Source organism: Diuraphis noxia, unplaced genomic scaffold, assembly GCF_037042655.1.
Source record: "Diuraphis noxia isolate RWA-SAM2 unplaced genomic scaffold, SU_Dnox_SAM2 contig0003, whole genome shotgun sequence".
Lineage (NCBI taxonomy): Eukaryota > Metazoa > Arthropoda > Insecta > Hemiptera > Aphididae > Diuraphis > Diuraphis noxia.
This window is the reverse complement of record NW_028301713.1, coordinates 45,404,586-45,423,156: the sequence shown is the minus strand read 5'-3', so window position 1 is coordinate 45,423,156 and position 18,571 is coordinate 45,404,586. Positions and strand designations below refer to the sequence as shown.

At 35.8% G+C, this 18,571-nt stretch overlaps 3 protein-coding genes and 1 long non-coding RNA gene across 6 annotated transcripts in view; 2 read left to right on the top strand and 2 right to left on the bottom strand.

The window, feature by feature from the left end:
- Positions 1–18,571, bottom strand: part of LOC107173679 (limbic system-associated membrane protein-like) — a 209,983-nt gene that overhangs the window by 39,580 nt on the left and 151,832 nt on the right. The gene's annotated exons all lie outside the window — the stretch shown is intronic.
- LOC149057445 (uncharacterized) lies at positions 9,461–14,384 on the top strand. The gene is made up of 7 exons (XM_089222761.1): positions 9,461–9,793; positions 9,907–9,963; positions 10,040–12,640; positions 12,706–13,028; positions 13,099–13,231; positions 13,323–13,604; positions 13,678–14,384. Exons 1-7 carry the CDS (start codon positions 9,637–9,639, stop codon positions 14,328–14,330), a joined length of 4,206 nt encoding a protein of 1,401 aa, XP_089078887.1. The 5' UTR covers positions 9,461–9,636; the 3' UTR covers positions 14,331–14,384.
- On the top strand, positions 14,895–15,450 carry LOC149057444 (uncharacterized). Its single transcript, XM_089222019.1, has 3 exons — positions 14,895–14,960; positions 15,023–15,224; positions 15,308–15,450. The coding sequence occupies exons 1-3, from the start codon at positions 14,895–14,897 to the stop codon at positions 15,448–15,450; spliced, it is 411 nt and encodes a 136-aa protein (XP_089078145.1).
- On the bottom strand, positions 16,136–18,247 carry LOC149057443 (uncharacterized). The gene is made up of 4 exons (XR_016190841.1): positions 16,999–18,247; positions 16,772–16,870; positions 16,605–16,683; positions 16,136–16,478 (listed from the first exon to the last, which is right to left on the bottom strand). It is a non-coding gene; the product is annotated as an uncharacterized LOC149057443 (long non-coding RNA).

Genomic DNA, 18,571 nt, shown 5'->3' with positions numbered 1-18,571 from the left:
TAATCGTTCTCAATAATTTAAGGTATTAAAAAATAAATATGTTTTTAAATTAAAGCTTCAGTAAAATGTATTTGTTAATATCTCTTTTAATGTAATAATTTATTATATTTAATTGATATACCTACTGAAATTTGAATTTAAATTTTTTGCTACCTAATTACTAGTCAATATTCTTCAGTAATAATTTCAATAAAAATAGATTTAAAAAATGTTATTATTGTATTGGAAAACAGTTTTATTTATTGAAACACTTTTATAAATCACAAACCCTAGTACGTAAAATACAATATATTATTTAAAATACAAAATATTTTGAGCTCTTTATGATTCATGATGTACACTGTGTTTTGAATGTTTAATAGATACTTACAAATGCCTATAATTTATTAAATATATTTTCTATACATTTTTACACATGTACACACATAAAATCGGTTATGAAAATTACTCTGAATAGAGACTATGAACGCTATTATTATAGTATACTTTTATAGCTTCTTCTACTGCTGCCATTGCAATCCCGGGCGATAAAGCCAGTTTTACGATTGGGACGGAACTAATGACGATTGAGGCAGTGTAACAAACCATATACAGCTAGTACGTATGCTGTACGGTAAAATATACATTTGGAAACGTACATCATGCGTATATTCAGAATCGATGTGCATGTACAATTTTTCGACGTCGATTGTCGACTGTTATATTGTCATTTCAATTCGTTTGTCGAAGAATAAAATAACTTTTGTGACATAGTTCATTTTGCATCTAGATTTTAATTTGTCACAAAATACATCTCTGCAATTTTATATTCAAATAAGATGACATTTGTTAGAGAACCGTATTTTAGTCGAGAAACGTAATAAATAATAATAGCATATAATACATATACATCTACAATTTATGTCGAGGTATTATTAACAGAAAATAAAACGTATGCAATTTGTAGACATTTGTCTGTAGACTGTAATACGAAACATTATAAGAACACCCCAGAGGTGTCCTCGCACCCAAAGGAACGGTAACTCTTTCCATACATAGTAAAACGATGAGGTTATCAAAGTTACCGCTAACATTTCAAAAGTTATGGTACTATGGGACGTTGTTCATTTATTTATTTTACACTGTCCAGGATACATTATTAACTTTTAACACACTTCAATTTTTATTTGGGTTTACAGGAAGTATGTAATCAACCGCATGGAGTTGAATAATAAATAATACCATGGATTCTTAGCGAATTATTGCAATAAAAATGATAACGAATTAAATATTGTATAATATTTCAAAAAAAAAAAATAATAATAATAATAATAATAATAATACTTATATTATACGTACTTTAAGTTGTTCATAATTTCAAGTACCTATTCAATTGCTTCGTATCAATAACTTTATGTTTTTTTTTTTTTTTTTTTTTTATTAATTAAAGGCTTCAAATACAATGTTTATTAGCCTCACTTTATGTATTATATGTATACAAATGTATAATAAATTATTCATCTCAAATAATATAATATATTGAGTATTGACTAATTAAATTGGAAACTAGTTTTGTCATATATATAATGTAATTTATCACTATTAGAATTCAACATTAACAGATTCAATTATATTCTGCATTAATAAATTATGTAAATAAACGAGCATTTCTAAGGAGAACATATTATTTTGCGTATTTGCGTTTATATTCACATATTAATATTATTATTACTTATTAATCTTTTTGAAAGTCATTTGACACATTTGTTACATTAAACTACGAGTAAAATATAAAATATTACATGATACATTAAAAAGCAACAAGTGGATGTAAAAACATAATTTAAATTAAAGTTTCAAATGTTTTGATTACTAGGGAATGTTCCTATTTTTAAGTTTCTTCAGATAAAATGTATATATATTGTAGTTACAATTATTATTATTATTATTATTTTTTTAAATAATCATATTTTACATTTTGTATAAAATTATGTTGGACTGGCGTGATTATAATTCTTTAATTTGTATTAAAAAAATCAATAATCTTTGTAATTCCAATAAAATATAAAATGGGTAAAGTAAGTATTATAAGTCATAACAGTTCTGAGCGAAGATAATCATCAGCCTAGTCATATAAATGAATTACAATTAATAATTACTAAAGAAATTTATTTTATTATTAGTTATATAGTATATAATAATATAATTAGGAAATAATATGATATAATTTATATTTTTAAATTTGTTGAATATATGAATGTGTTCAAATAATATAATTATAATATAGGTATGTAAATTTCTAAAACGTTCATGATAAAAAAAACAAAATATGAATTGCAACCAAACAACATAAATAAATGTTATTCTTCGTTAAAATATTCAACTTCATCCAAATTTGAATCTTAATTCTTAGAAAAAAAAATCAAAGTTTTATATTTATTAGATTTTTTGATTTGAATATTAACCACTTATGAGAATTATTATATTAAATTTTCAAACTTTCACTATATAAATTGAACACGCAATTAATTTTTAACTGAAAAACAATTAGCAGATTTTCATGATTTTGACTAATTTTGTAGAATTTTTATAAAATGAATTGTAGTTACTTATCCTAAACATTTTTGAATGGTTTTAAGCAAGCTCACCATTCTAAAGTTCTCATCATGTATTACGTTTTTAGAATTTTTGAACTAGTAAAGAATTATTTTATCAGTAAATGCATTGATAAAAAAATCAAATATTTCAAGTATCTAAAGATTTTTTATTGTATAGAGTTTCACCATCATAACAAAATGGATGAAGTCAAAAACTGGTTTAGCGTAATAATTTTTCTTCAATTGTTTTATTAACTAGGACCTAGTTACTAGGTATATAAATACCCTAAAGAAATTATTCTCAAAATGGAATATCAAAGCATTTGTTTTACTATTTATCGTGAACACACACAAAAAAAACATACATCATTGTTAAAATCAGTTTATTTATTGTTTCATTCAGAATCTTATATCTTTTTATTCAGACTGAAAATATAACATAGGTAGTTTACAAAAATGTTAATATTTTCTAATTTTAAGATAGTATATATATTGCATCTGGCATCACTAGAATGATTTCTAGACTTTTATTTGTCAATCTCATAAAGTGACAAATGTTTTTTTCTCTGTATTTGTCCATTGAAACGATTTTAAGGTCTTTGTCAATGCGTATCACAAGTGGGTAGTATAGGGAGATCATGTAATCCATTTATCTATCTATATATATATATATCACTACCTATATACATGATAATTCCTCACTTCTATTAGAGGAGACATGTGTGGTCTTCATTCCCAGTGGAGTGGGACCTAATTAGAAACTATATGACGCAATTGGACGACAGCACGAGAAATTGGTAACATTGCGAAAAACCACGTGAATCGAACCGATAGCAAACCGTGTGAGTCACAATCAACTGCGTGACCACTATGCCACTCCAGCCGCTATAAAGTGATACGTGTATATACTTATATAATTTAACAATTTTAGAAGATGACAAGTATATTAAAAAATATATTAAAAGATGAGCATTATAATTGTTTTTAATAATTTTCTCATGTACACAAAATCCAAATATTTAGATATCTAAATAATATTTTTATTTTTTTTTTTTAAATTTAATTGTAATATATCTATTGACCGTTATTCTTAGATCGATGGCCATTATAGATGATTCTATTATATATATTATAATAATACATTTTATTTTGTTTCACATCACATAGATACATAATATTTTTATTTTTTTTGCTTAACAATAATAAAAATACAGGAGCAGCATCATTTATTAAATATAAAACTGCTCATACAGAATTGTGTTCAAAAAAATATTCGCAATATTGATGATGAATTGACCTAGTACCTATTATAGAAGTACCTATTTGAATTTGTATTTTAAGACCACCAAGATACAATGGTAATTATCATTATTATTAAAAATACATGTTGTAAAATCCACTTAATTAGATATTATGAGGTATTAATTAATAGTAATTTAAGTTTAAGCCACGAGAGCATTTTATAACATTTAAATGTGTAAATTGTATAACTACCTTAGACATTCGAATCAATGCATTGAAATACATTATCATTGAGTATATATTGCACTGAATTATATTATACTCAATGGTATTATATATAATTTCAACTAAAATTTTAAAACTACCTATCATAATATGATACATTTATAGATTAAATATATTAACTAATATTTATCTCGTGGTAAACTAATAAGTAATAATCATAGTTGTTGATGATTAATCATGCATAATAATAAAAGAAATAAATATAATTTATGGTAGTAACAATAAAACATAAGCTTTTAAATTTCATATATAGTTCTAGAATACACATAATTTGTGAATATTTTAATAATATTATAGCTAATTATAATTTTATATTTTGAATGTATTTTCTCTGTTATAATATGTTATATATACGTAGAACAATTTATTCTAAAATTACCACCATACATTATATTATTGTATTTTTCTACGTATGTGGTTAACTTTATCATCATTATTGTAGGTTTTTATTAAATATTTGCATTTTTTCATGAATTTAAAATTTAGCTATTTATTTTTAAATACATAATTATTTTTTTTACGTAGACAATTTTTTAAACTTTTTGTGACAAAATATCACATTTATAATGACAAAACTATTTATCATAATTATACTTCATTGAAATGGTTTGTACCTAAATGCTAAAATTGGTCAATAATTAATTTTGTATTTTAGTATCATAATAATCACCCAAAAATGGTATATTGCTACCAAAAACTTACAAATATCTATATTATAATTATATTATGCAGTAAAGTAGTAAACTGTTCGCTATGTCATTAAACCAAAGGAACTAAAAATCTTATAATTATAGACCCAAGAACTGAAAGTTACGATTGTAATTGTTACCTTTCTGAGCATGATATTTGTATGTTATCGGCTGTCTGGATTATTTATATTTTATTCCAATTCTAATATACAACTTATACATACCTATATACTATATATACCATATTATTTTATTGATTTTTTTTTTTTTTGATCAATTTAGATATTAAGCGTTTTTTAAGCTATCGAAAAAAATAGAGCGAGAAAGAACGATACGGATAAGAGGTTGCGAATAAATAATTCTAGGCTGTGAATGGAGAAATAAATCCTTTAGGTAAAAGGTGTTAATGCGGTAGCGGTCTCCGAAGGTACGGCCGTGATCTAATCTAATAAAATACGAGTGCCCTTCTTCGCGTCGAATACACTGAGGGTCAGATTCCGTTTTTCGGTCCGAAGTAGCATACCCATGTGCAAGTAACAAGAGTAAAAGAGAGAAATAGATAGGTTTAGGGGGAGTGAGAAAGATAAAGGGGAGATAGTGAGTGAGAGAGAGAGAGAGAGAGAGAGAGAGAGAGAGAGAGAAAGAGAGAGAGAGAGAGAGAGAGAGAGAGAGTGAGCTAGAGTGATGGAGATATAAAGATATAGTGTGAGAGTGAGAGAGAAATAAATAAACGTGGAGACATAAATACATACCTAAAGGAGACGACTATTTTTCCATCTCTTTTGCCATTTGGAAAAAAATGAAGAGACACAAAATAGCAGAAGGAAAAGACGGTATAAGCTCACCGAATCCTGAATTATGTCAACGACAGTGGTTCGCTATTTATCAACTCGCGTCTCTTCTTGAACACAGCCCCCAAAATTTGGGGTAGTGTGGTGGCAGTGCCTGTGAAAACGCCCCTTTTATTCGCCAGTCCATTTATATGCAAATCACTTGCGAGTAGAGAATCCTGGGGTCGGTTTTTGTTTGTTATTATTATAACAAATGCAACAACAAAATCAATTCTGTGACAAAGTGACTATCTAAAAACAAATTTTGCAATTATTAATTTTTTTTTTTCTTATCATCTTGTTACTAATCGATTGAACACTATACGATTCTGTTAAACTCGAACCGCTTATATTAAACTACTTTATTAATTGAAATTATTCAATCGTAAATTCAAAAGAATGACGACCAATAATACGAGACTGTTTCATTCATTGATTGATTTTATTATAACAACTTTGTTTTTAATGTTACCCACGCAATAAAATAAAATCACATAAAATTCATGCATACAATACTAACTAAAACTTAATAAGTTTAAAATTATAGTATATTTCTTTGTTTTTATGCTAGAAAATATATATTTTGTCTTATATTTTGAATTAAAAGATTTGTACAACTTAAACATGGATAACTGTATTTTAACACTATGAATATTATAAGTTACTCGATAAGAAATTTTAGTTACTTACAATAAAGTACATAATATGTACAAACTTGAAACAATTTCAAGAATAAACATAAAGTTCATCTTAATGCGAAAATGGTTTGTATTTTATATGATTTATTAAGGATGTAGATTATAAAGTTTGAAGTATATTTAAATAATATAATTTATAATGATGTGTGTAATATTTTGTAAAGATATGTAACATTAATTAATAATTTCCACCGAAAATCATAACATATTATTACATTTCTAAAGTAATTTTAAACCATTAAAGACTTTTAATTACTTTTTTACACTATATCTATTTCGAATAAATGAATCCACTGAGATTTACAATGCGTATAACAATTTAATTAACTTTTATTTCTACTTAACATATTATGTATTAATAAATAATAGGTTTACATGGAGGTTAATCTATAGATGTAAATAACCTTTTTATGTGCTAGGAAATAAATCGAAAAAAAAAACACGAAATTTAAATTTCAAAACATAAATATATATAAACTTATATAATAATACAATGAGTAGCCTGGTGTCCTCATTTATAAGACGTGTTCTGAGGTCAATCATCAGCTGGTGTCACTAGTTTTTGGATGGGCCTGGATTTTTAGTGACAAATTCTCCCAACATAATATAAACATATTCTAACCATCCGTGCCCTACCCCACAATTAAAGACCTAGTAAATAACCTTCAGACTAGTGACCATAGATATTGAATCCTAAACTGAATAACATTAAATATTCATTAATTAATTAAAATATAAATGTTTTTTTTTTGAATACAGCTAGTTATTTATAAAAATCTATAGTAATGGATGACATTTATTTTTTTATAATGTGAAATATTTTTAGTGTAAAAAAACACGGACATATAAAGGTCTATAGTAGGGTAGAAAGGCCGCTCCGAGTGACCCCCCGCTTCACCACCCCGCCCTCCCGCCCGAGCCACCCTGAGCCACCCTGAGCCACCCTAACCCACCCGAACCATTACCCCTCCCACCTGCCTACCGCCTATGCCGAGGCCTACTACGTCATAACCGAGCCCCTCTCACCCTCCACAGCTATACCGAGCCACCCCCTCCCCCACACCTACCGCCCGTACCACCTACGTCATAGACGCCTGGCCACCGAGCTACCCCCTCCCCCACACCACCGCCTACGCCACCTACGTCATAGACGCCTATACCGACCCACCCTGAGCCACCCGAACCACTACCCCCTCCCCCACACCACCGCCTACGCCACCTACGTCATAGACGCCTATACCGACCCACCCTGAGCCACCCTGAGCCACCCGAACCACCACCCCCTCCCCCACACCTACCGCCCGTACCACCTACGTCATAGACGCCTGGCCACCGAGCTACCCCCTCCCCCACACCACCGCCTACGCCACCTACGTCATAGACGCCTATACCGACCCACCCTGAGCCACCCTGAGCCACCCGAACCACTACCCCCTCCCCCACACCACCGCCTACGCCACCTACGTCATAGACGCCTATACCGACCCACCCTGAGCCACCCGAACCACTACCCCCTCCCCCACACCACCGCCTACGCCACCTACGTCATAGACGCCTATACCGACCCACCCTGAGCCACCCTGAGCCACCCGAACCACTACCCCCTCCCCCACACCACCGCCTACGCCACCTACGTCATAGACGCCTATACCGACCCACCCTGAGCCACCCGAACCACTACCCCCTCCCCCACACCACCGCCTACGCCACCTACGTCATAGACGCCTATACCGACCCACCCTGAGCCACCCTGAGCCACCCGAACCACCACCCCCTCCCCCACACCTACCGCCCGTACCACCTACGTCATAGACGCCTGGCCACCGAGCTACCCCCTCCCCCACACCACCCGCCTACGCCACCTACGTCATAGACGCCTATACCGACCCACCCTGAGCCACCCTGAGCCACCCGAACCACTACCCCCTCCCCCACACCACCGCCTACGCCACCTACGTCATAGACGCCTATACCGACCCACCCTGAGCCACCCTGAGCCACCCGAACCACTACCCCCTCCCCCACACCACCGCCTACGCCACCTACGTCATAGACGCCTATACCGACCCACCCTGAGCCACCCTAACCCACCCGAACCACTACCCCCTCCACCTGCTCCCCCGCCTATAACGAGCCCTACTACGTCATAACCGAGCCCCTCTCACCCTCCACGGCTATACCGCGCCACCCCCTCCCTCACACCTCCTGCCTGCTGCACCCACGTCATGGACACCCGGACACCGGGCCACCCCCTCCACCACCTTTCGCCTGTACCACCCACGTCGTGGACACCGGGACACCGGGCCACCCCTCCTTCCGCCTTCCATGTGCACCGCGCGACACCGTGGGCCCGCACCGTGCCGACCCCCGCTTAACCCCCCATCCGAGCCTCGACGCCGCGCTCTGTCGGTGGCGCGGCCTCGCTTATCGGACGCCGCCGTGACATTTCACCACCGCCGGTGGCGCCATCTATCCGCCGATTCTGTAAAGCGGTTTTTCGACGCATACATACACAAAAACATATACATATATTATGCATTAAAACACATACTAACGCAAAAAGCTATACATACATGTGTAAAAACATATACATTATGTACATAATGTACGAAAACATATACATATATGGTCAAAAACCTATACATACATGGGTAAAAACATATACATTATGTAAATAATGTGCGTAAACATATACATACATACTCAAAAACCTATACATACATGTGTAAAAACATATACATAATGTACATAATGTACGAAAACATATACATACATACTCAAAAACCTATACATACATGGGTAAAAACATATACATTATGTATATAATGTACGAAAACATATACATATATGGTCAAAAACCTATACATACATGTGTAAAAACATATACATTATGTACATAATGTACGAAAACATATACATATATGGTCAAAAACCTATACATACATGGATAAAAACATATACATTATGTATATAATGTGCGTAAACATATACATACATACTCAAAAACCTATACATACATGTGTAAAAACATATACATATATGGTCAAAAACCTATACATACATGGGTAAAAACATATACATTATGTACGCATATTTCGTGTATAAATTATATATATATAAACACATACCCCCATATAATGCCGAAGAGCGCTGGTCAATCTTAGTGGCCGATTATTTCTTAAATCGAAATAACAGCGGCCCTGACAGATCAGTCTGTCCGCAGAGTTTAAACACGTTCCACGTCCTTGCGTATATTCATCTTCTCGCCTACATTTTATTATTATTTTAAAACGTTGTTTGTATATCATTCTCGAAAATGTTTAATTGTACAATGTGTGGAAAAGTGTACGCTCATAAGTGCGGTCTGAACAGACACGCTAAAACTCACGATGGATCGATGATTTCGTGTGGGATATGCTTCAAGACGTTCACTCGCCGAGACAAACTCAACATCCACGTTCAAAAACGTCATAGTAAGTACATTCAATATTATCCGATATCGTTCCGTAAAATACACATATGATGTTTTACCAGGCGACAACGTTTTGCTAATTAGGGGTTATTAATTAAATTATTTTTAAAATAGTGATAGCTAAAAACACTCCCGAATTCCACAACGCTGTACGAGTAGGCGGTGCAATGGGTAAATAATTTTTTTTATCTTATTTATAATAATAATAATAACGATGAATATTAATAATATTAATAATATATGTTAGGTCGCGCATCGGTAATACACTGGGCACCCCCCTCTACTACCCCGCACGCTCAGCCAGATGTCCCGACTCCGACGGTCATCTCGACTCGGCACACGAACACACCCACCCCTCCACAGACCGCAACGCCCACCCGCATACCGGACATCTCTACCGAACCCCCCGCACAGGCTATCGCTACCCAACCCGTTGCAAGATCCCCCGCGAACGCCGCACTATCGCTTTCGCTTTCACCACCGCCATCCGGGGAATTTGTGGCTCATACGGAAAATACTCGAAAAAATATCAAAAGGAAGATGGCGCGAATGAATAAAGCTAATAATCGGTCAGGCTTCATCGAGATTGAGTCTTCGCTCAATCGTACGATCGTGTGGTATTTTAGGAAAAACGTCGATAATGTAGTCAGTTACCGTGCGTTCCTAAATTCGATAGAGGCCGAACTAATCACAAAATTACGAGAACACACATGTATTAACACTATAAAATACAACTTGAAACTAGAGGCTACATACGCCATACCCAACTTGCATAATTCAGCTCAAAATCGTGCGTTTAAAACTTCAGCCCGAGAACTCTATGCACACAGCAACGTCGAGGGTTTGGTCGATCGCGATTTCTCTACACTCTTGGCCGAAGAGGATTGTTACGCCGGGAAGTACAGCGGGTTCGCCTTATCGTGTATCGACGGTCTGCTCTTGGGTGTGTACGAGTATACGCCTATGGGGGGTTCGTCGTACTTGTCGTTGCCGGAAAGTATTCTGAATCGGGAGGCCGTTGTCAACCCTCAAAATATCGACCGACAATGTTTCAAGTGGGCGATCCTAGCCAAACACGTACTTCGCGATCGCACGCGAGTAGGCGCGAATTATTCGAGGGAAGAACACCGATACGACTTTTCTGCACTATCAACCCCCACTCCGGTGTCAGAGATAAAGGTATTTGAAAAGTCGAATCCCGGGACGAGCGTCAATGTATACGGTATAAGGAATTGTGAGAAAAATAAAAACAATAAAAAGTCGTCCACACAATCTGTCGCATACCCGCTGCGCATCGCGGACGAAGAAAAAGCGGATCATTTTGATCTGCTACTGATTACCGGAAAGGATGAAGATAATCATTACGCTTTTATTTCTAATTTTTCGCGACTTGCCAGCCCGCAAAAAAATAATCACCAGCATCGCTTATTTTTCTGCAAGCGATGTTTCACCAGTTTCGAGGACCGCCCATTAAAATATAAACTACACGGTGAGCGGGCGTTGGAGAATCACCGATTGTTGTGCGGTACGCACAAACCCATTGTGCCTCTTATGCCGAAAGAAGGGGACACGCTTAAATTCGAGGCGTGGTGTAAGACTGAGCGAGTTCCATTCGTAGTGTATGCCGACTTCGAAGCCTTATTACTGAAAACGGGACGAAAACAAGGCACGAATACCGCGGCGATTCACGAACACCATCCAATGAGCTACGGCTACCATGTTGTCGCGGCGGAGGGTGTCCCGACAGAGTTGTTTGACCAGTTCGACATACCGCGAGCTCCGGTCATTTTTCGAGGTTCGGCGACCGAGGACGATGTCGCCAAACGCTTTGTCCGCGATGTGCTCGGTGTGGCCGATAAAATATCCAGATTATATAAGGAAGTAAATGTACCGATTATTATGAGTGTTGAGGATTGCCGCGTGCATGAAGCCCAGACAATGTGTGACTTGTGCAGCTGTGCGTTTAGCGAACACAACTGTAAAACTGCACACCACGACCACTTGTCGGGCCGGTTTCTTAAAACATTATGTAACACGTGCAACCTTAAGTTGAAAACACCAAAATTCGTACCTTGCTTCCTACATAATCTGTCCAACTACGACGCACATTTTATCGTGACAAATTTAGCGAACGACGACGACAACAATAACCGAATATCGGTAATAGCGAACACCGAGGAAAAGTATATTTCATTTTCGAAATATATAAACAACTCGTTCTCCGTCAGGTTTGTAGACACGTGTCGGTTCATGGCGTCGAGCTTGGCACACTTGGCAGAGAATCTCTCCTCCGCGAACTTTGATAAGTTTCGCGAAGTCGCGAAAGTGTTCGCCCCGTCGGAGATGTCGTTGGTCACGCGGAAAGGCGTTTATCCGTACGAATATACGGATTCGTGGGATAAATTGCAAGTACCATCGTTACCGGATAAGTTTCTATTCTACAGCGCGTTGACGGAGATGCACGTTAGCGACGAAGACTACGATCACGCAATACGAGTTTGGAATCATTTCGGTTGCACGACGCTCGGCGCTTATAGCGATTTATATCTTAGAGTCGACGTGTTGTTAAGCGCTGACGTGTTCGAAAATTTCAGAGATATATGCATGACCACATATCACCTGGACCCCGCGCACTACTACACGTCACCCGGATTCAGTTTTGACTGTATGTTGAAACTTACGAAAGTCGAACTTGAACTTTTGACCGATTTCGAGAAAATCCTATTTTTAGAGTCAGGCACGCGTGGCGGGCTCGTGCAGGCAAGCAAGCGTCACGCGCGTGCCAACAATCCCGAGACGCCCGGATACAATGCCGAAGAACCCAACACGTCGCTCATATACTTAGATGGTGATTATAAAATATGAATTTACATGTACGCGTATATTAATCCATGTTTTACCGTATTTATTTAGCAAACAATTTATACGGGTACGCGATGTGTCAGTATATGCCGATTGGGGATTTCGTATGGTACGCGGGAAATCCAGAGGTCGCGCTGGCTCAGTTAGAGTGGATGCGTGCGACGGACGATGTGGGTAGATTTTACGAGGTGGATATAATATACCCGCAGGATCTGCACGACGCCCACAACGATATGCCGTTCTTGCCTCACGCCAGCATCCCGCACGGGTCGACTGTCCGAAAGTTGATGGTCACATTTCTGCGGAAAGAACGCTACGTGGTTCATTATATGAATTTAAAACAGGCCATGGCTCATGGAGTCGTAGTCGAAAAAGTGATTATTATAATATTATTATTATTACTATGTGTATACGGATCTTATAACTTATTATCATACTTTTCAGACGTACAGAGTGTTGGAGTTCCGACAATCTCCGTGGTTGGCCCCGTACATTAATCTCAACACCGAATTACGCAAACAGGCGAAAAACAAATTCGAAGAAAAGTTTTTCAAGGATTTAAATAATTCAGTGTACGGTATGTTATTGTTATAAATTGTACGAGTTTTTTTTCGAGCTTTAACCCGTTCAAACTTACTTCATGATAACTATATTATGTATGTATGCAGGGAAAACTTTCGAAAATATGCGGTTACGATTTAATTTGGAGCTTGTATCGTGTCCAGTCAGAATGCGGAAGCTGATAAATCGTCCGACGTTCAAGTACTGCACGACATACAATGAAAATCTCTCGGTTGTCACGCAACATACTAAGGAAGTGGATTTCTGTAAGCCCATATACATAGGATTCACCGTACTGGAACTGAGTAAAGTTGTAATGTACGGGTTTCATTACGATGTCATGAAGCGACATTACGGCGATAAGATCGAGCTGCTATACACAGATACCGGTACGTCTATCGTAAATCTCACGTGTAGACTCGTGCGGTTCTTATATATTATTATTATTATAACTTGTTTCAGATTCACTATTCTACCGCGTGACGACGAACGATTTCTTCGTGGACCTGATAAAAAATCCTAATTTGATGCGGTTTATGGACACCTCGAATTTCCCACACGACCACATGTGTTATACGGCTGCTCGGAAGCGTATTCCCGGATGTTTTAAATTCGAGTGTGGTTCCAGGACCGTTTACGAATTCGTTGCTTTGCGCGCCAAGTCTTATGCGTACGACGTGGAAGAGGAGATTACCATTCGCGCGAAGGGTGTTATGGGGCACGTGATCAGAAATCACCTCACTTTCGCCGAACATAAACGGTGCTTATTCGCCGACGCGGACGACGATGCAGAATCCGACGAGTGTGACAATGAGTTCGACGCCAGTATGGGGAAAATGATCGCAGGCGATTCCGCACTGAAAGCTGTCGCGCAAATTCATCGGAACGCCTCAACGTCTGCAACAAATTCACCGTCGACCACACACCCGTCACACTGTTATAGCTATATGCCTTTTACACCGTATAGAGAAAATGTCTCTATACGGTCGTTTAAACACGAATTGCGTACGATTAGGACTATGAAATTAGTTTTAAACAGGGCTGACGATAAGCGTCATGTATTACCCGATAACATTTCCACGTACGCACACGGTCATCACCGCATAAATTACTAAACTATTATTATTATTATTGTTATTATTTTTATTATTATTGTTAAATTATCACATGTATGATTATATTATATAACTCTATAAAATAACTGTATATATATATATTGTATAATCGAGAAATACGCTCGATGTTTATAAAATTATGTGTATGAACGATTGTAAAAAATTATATTAACTACGTTTCGTATATAATACCATGTTTTAAATTGTTATTATTTTAGTATCACTTTTAGAAAGATCACGCCCTGTGTTTCAACGTACACTGCAAAGGGTACAAAATATATATAACCTATGCATTACCCCTCAAAGAAATATTGTATACCGCGCCTATTCTTTTTCAAAAAAAAAAAAAAAAAGACGTTCTTATCTACACAGACTTAACTTACCCGCCATATATCACGGTCTTGGTTATATTATTTAAAAACCCCCGCTCATTCGCTCTGTGATAAGGCGCGGATTGAAGATTTAAATGCCCGCACACGGGTCTCTGCTATGACGGTTGTGTAGTCAGTCAGTGTTTGAAGTTAAACATTTACGAACGTTCAATAACGATATATTAATAATAATATGTTACCTAATAAGTCTGAGGAGTGTTCATTTTTCGACTATGTTCCCTGCAAGGATCGATGCGTGGTAAGTTTTTCAACTATCATTTAGTACCACTCTACTTAAATTAAAATTTATTTTATTTTTAGTCACCTGATTTATTCGCGAGATCATACGATCTCCACGATTACACGTTACAAGTAGCCGCAGTCGAAAAACCCGACGTCAATAATTATCCGCTCGGGTTACATGCAGGACAAAGATTTCCGTGGAAATCACCAGACTCGGGCTCGCCGCCACCTATGCAACACCTGCTATCCGGTCAATTCTCCAACAGCGTAGAAATATTAAGTGAGTCTTAATATATATAAATAAAATTACTACTTATAGTTTTTTAAAAAAAATAAAAACTAAATCGTGTGTCATATTTTCAGACGATGCGCAGTCTTTTCATTCGAGTCACTTACATTGGTGGGATAACAGTCCCCCTAAAGAAACTCTTCATTGGAAAAAAAAATTGTTGTTGAAATTTAACTTGGATATTTATATTTATAATTCTATAATGTTATTTAGATAAAATATTATTATATACTGAAATTTTGTTTCTGGAATTTTTTTTTCCCGTAATCCATATAATTTTTTATTAAACGCTTACTGATATCATTATTAAATAATATAAACCTTATATCATATGAAAAAAAAAAAAAAACCATCTCTGTGAGAATAATTCTATTATACGTCTTCTAAATGCGTATATTGATATTATTATTAAATAATATAAACCTTATATAATATTTAAAAAAAAAAACCATCTCTGTGAGAATAATTATACAACACGCTAAATGTATATAATTATATATGTATATGTATTATATGTATTATATGTATTATATGTATATAATTGTACGTCTCCTGAATGAGTATAAAAATATCGACTATTAAATATCGAAACCTTATATCGAGACCTTTTATAATATTAGAATAATTTAAAAAAAAAATCACATATTATTTCGATGAAAATGATTATATTATTCTACTCGTTAATAATGTATATAAGGATTAACCTTATAATAATTATTAAATAATATATTTTTTTAAAACCGACTCATCTCGGACAGAATAATTATATAACTTGTGAAATGTATATAATTATATTATACGAGGCTTAAAATTATAGGATATAGATGAAATGAGAATAACAACATATTTGTAATTATTTTTATTACAAATAATAATAATAATAATAATGATGAGCATAATAATATATATATATATTGAAGAGCTCTATTAAATAATTCATTCAAAATCTATAATGAAGCTCCTCTTATTTAATCCTCGATATATGAGGCTTACCCCGGGGACACTACCAAGATTATATTCAGAAATTTCCTCGTCTGTCGTTTTGATGGCTTTAGGCAGGAAAATATTTATTGTCTGAGTGTTTGCAACATCTATTAAAACGCATGACACAGAGGTCCCAAACTTAGTGTCCACATTTTTCATCGTGCGGACCGGGTACGAGACGTCCTTGGCGAGTTCACTGATTGAAAGGTTTACACTGTTTACCTGAGTCTTCAGGGACTGGAGGAATGCCATTATAGTACGCTGAGGACAGTAAAAAAAAAAAAAAAAAATTAAAATTAAATTAACTAAACGCAGTGTACACGTGTATACCGCTATGCGTGAATAGATATTTTTATTATTATTTTATTAGAGTAAAAATCGACTCACTTTAAGTTGTCGAGATAAATTCTGCGAAGATTTTTAAGGTGACACGTGGTCTGCGGGTGAACTACGGAGACGAGTTGAACTAAAACAAAAATATTGTCTATTAATATTGAATAAAAATTGAGTTTGACACAATTGTATAATTTTTTAAATTAATTAAATTAACTCACTTTTATTTTTAGTAGATCCTGTAGTTGGGGATGGTTTGACGTAATTGAATATTGTGTTGAATGATGTGAATGAGTTGAATGTGATGAATGAATTCAGAACTGAAAAATATAATTCCTGTTAATTTTGTATAATACATAAACGAATGATATTTTAAAAACTATAGGCATTAGGCTCGAAGTAATAAGACTGCATATAATAATAATTATTATTATTAAATAAAACTCACTTTATTAGAACAGATATGTTGTAAGATTTAGAACTTGTTGATAGACGATATTAGGCGAAGAGGTCTGGTTTGCGATGGTGAAAATATACGTCTGATTTGATATTCAGTGGCCAGCGGTCAAGTGTCCAAAATTATCGTCATCGACGGCCACCCCCACCTATACCGTTCGGCGTGCGCAATATTGAGCGGGTACAACGATTGACCGATTGATATACACACATGTGTAAATTAGAGTGAAAAAGGTCGATAGGTCTATCTTCGAGCGGCTCCTGCGCGATGTATACCGGAATGTGACGTCTCAACCACGTGCATCCGTCGGATTGTCCGACGGTCACTGTCTTGGCCATGTGCGTCCGCCCGACCGTCGAATCGTCTAACCGTAGCTGTCTAGGCCATGAGAACACAGATGACCATGTGAAAAAGGGTGATTCTCGAGCGGCTCCTGCGCGTGGTATACCGGAATGCGTCGTCTTGACCATGTGTGTCCGTCGGGTCACCGACGTAGGCTGGCCTACCCCGTCTATGCCCGTCGCCAGATGTGGCTATTTGTGCGGACTAAACTCGATATTCGTACCCATAATATAAGGGTGAAATATAATAATTCCGTGTATATTATATTATTCTACAAATTATTTTTAAAAGAATTTGTAAGGAATGTGGAGTTGGCCGTGAGACCGTGCGAACGTAGAACCCAGATGTAAATTATATAGGTATACATATACATAAATACACACATACACGCACACACACAAATATTTATATGTTGCAAGATTTAGAACTTGTTGATAGGCGGTTTTATACAGCAGAGAGGACTGTTTTGTGATAGCGAAAAAATACGGCTGATTTAATATTCGATGGCGGATGGTCAGCTGACCAAAATTATTATCAACGTCCGCATCCGTCAACATCGTTCGATGTGTACAATATTTGACGGGTACACCGATTGATGTGAGACACATGTGTAGATTACAGACGAAATAAGGGTTGACGGCTCTTGCGCGTTATATCGAGTTATTTTGACCTAAACACGCGTGTCGGAGGTCCTTACGCACAGGAACCGAATGACTACGTCTTAAACGGTCGGTGGACTATTTTGTGTGTAATACACCGATTGATATGCATATGGACCCTTGATCGACTCCTGTACGTCTTACAGCTAATCGCTATGCATTGTCTTGACAATGTCCGAGCGTCGGACCATCACGACGCATGGTACCAACGTGACTCACATCACTTCTATGTGCAGCCAAATGCGTCTTATTTGTGTGAAAAAACTCTATATTCACACCCATAATATGAATACAGATATTTAGAGAATATAATATTGTATATAACGAGTCGAAATTATATTTACTCTAAAATTATATTTAAAAGGAGGATTATGGCATACACGACCGCCGGCGAGGTCTAGTAGAACCCTTGCAGACAATTAAAATACACAGCCACGAATATTTGTATAATAAAATTCGTTTCAAGATAAAATAATATAATATACACTTATTATAACAACAATTGACCTTTCTAAATAATAATAATAATAATAATAATAATAACATAAGTATTACAATATTGT

What these genes read in the sequence shown, in the direction of transcription:
- LOC149057445 (XM_089222761.1), top strand. Translation starts at nt 9,637, where the DNA reads ATGTTTAATTGTACAATGTGTGGAAAAGTGTACGCTCATAAGTGCGGT. An exon ending in ACGAGTAGGCGGTGCAATGG is followed by an intron (nt 9,964 to 10,039) that starts GTAAATAATTTT and finishes AATATATGTTAG; the next exon opens with GTCGCGCATCGGTAATACAC. An exon ending in GCTGCTATACACAGATACCG is followed by an intron (nt 13,605 to 13,677) that starts GTACGTCTATCG and finishes AACTTGTTTCAG; the next exon opens with ATTCACTATTCTACCGCGTG.
- LOC149057444 (XM_089222019.1), top strand. Translation starts at nt 14,895, where the DNA reads ATGTTACCTAATAAGTCTGAGGAGTGTTCATTTTTCGACTATGTTCCC. An exon ending in CCTGCAAGGATCGATGCGTG is followed by an intron (nt 14,961 to 15,022) that starts GTAAGTTTTTCA and finishes TTTTATTTTTAG; the next exon opens with TCACCTGATTTATTCGCGAG. An exon ending in CAACAGCGTAGAAATATTAA is followed by an intron (nt 15,225 to 15,307) that starts GTGAGTCTTAAT and finishes TCATATTTTCAG; the next exon opens with ACGATGCGCAGTCTTTTCAT.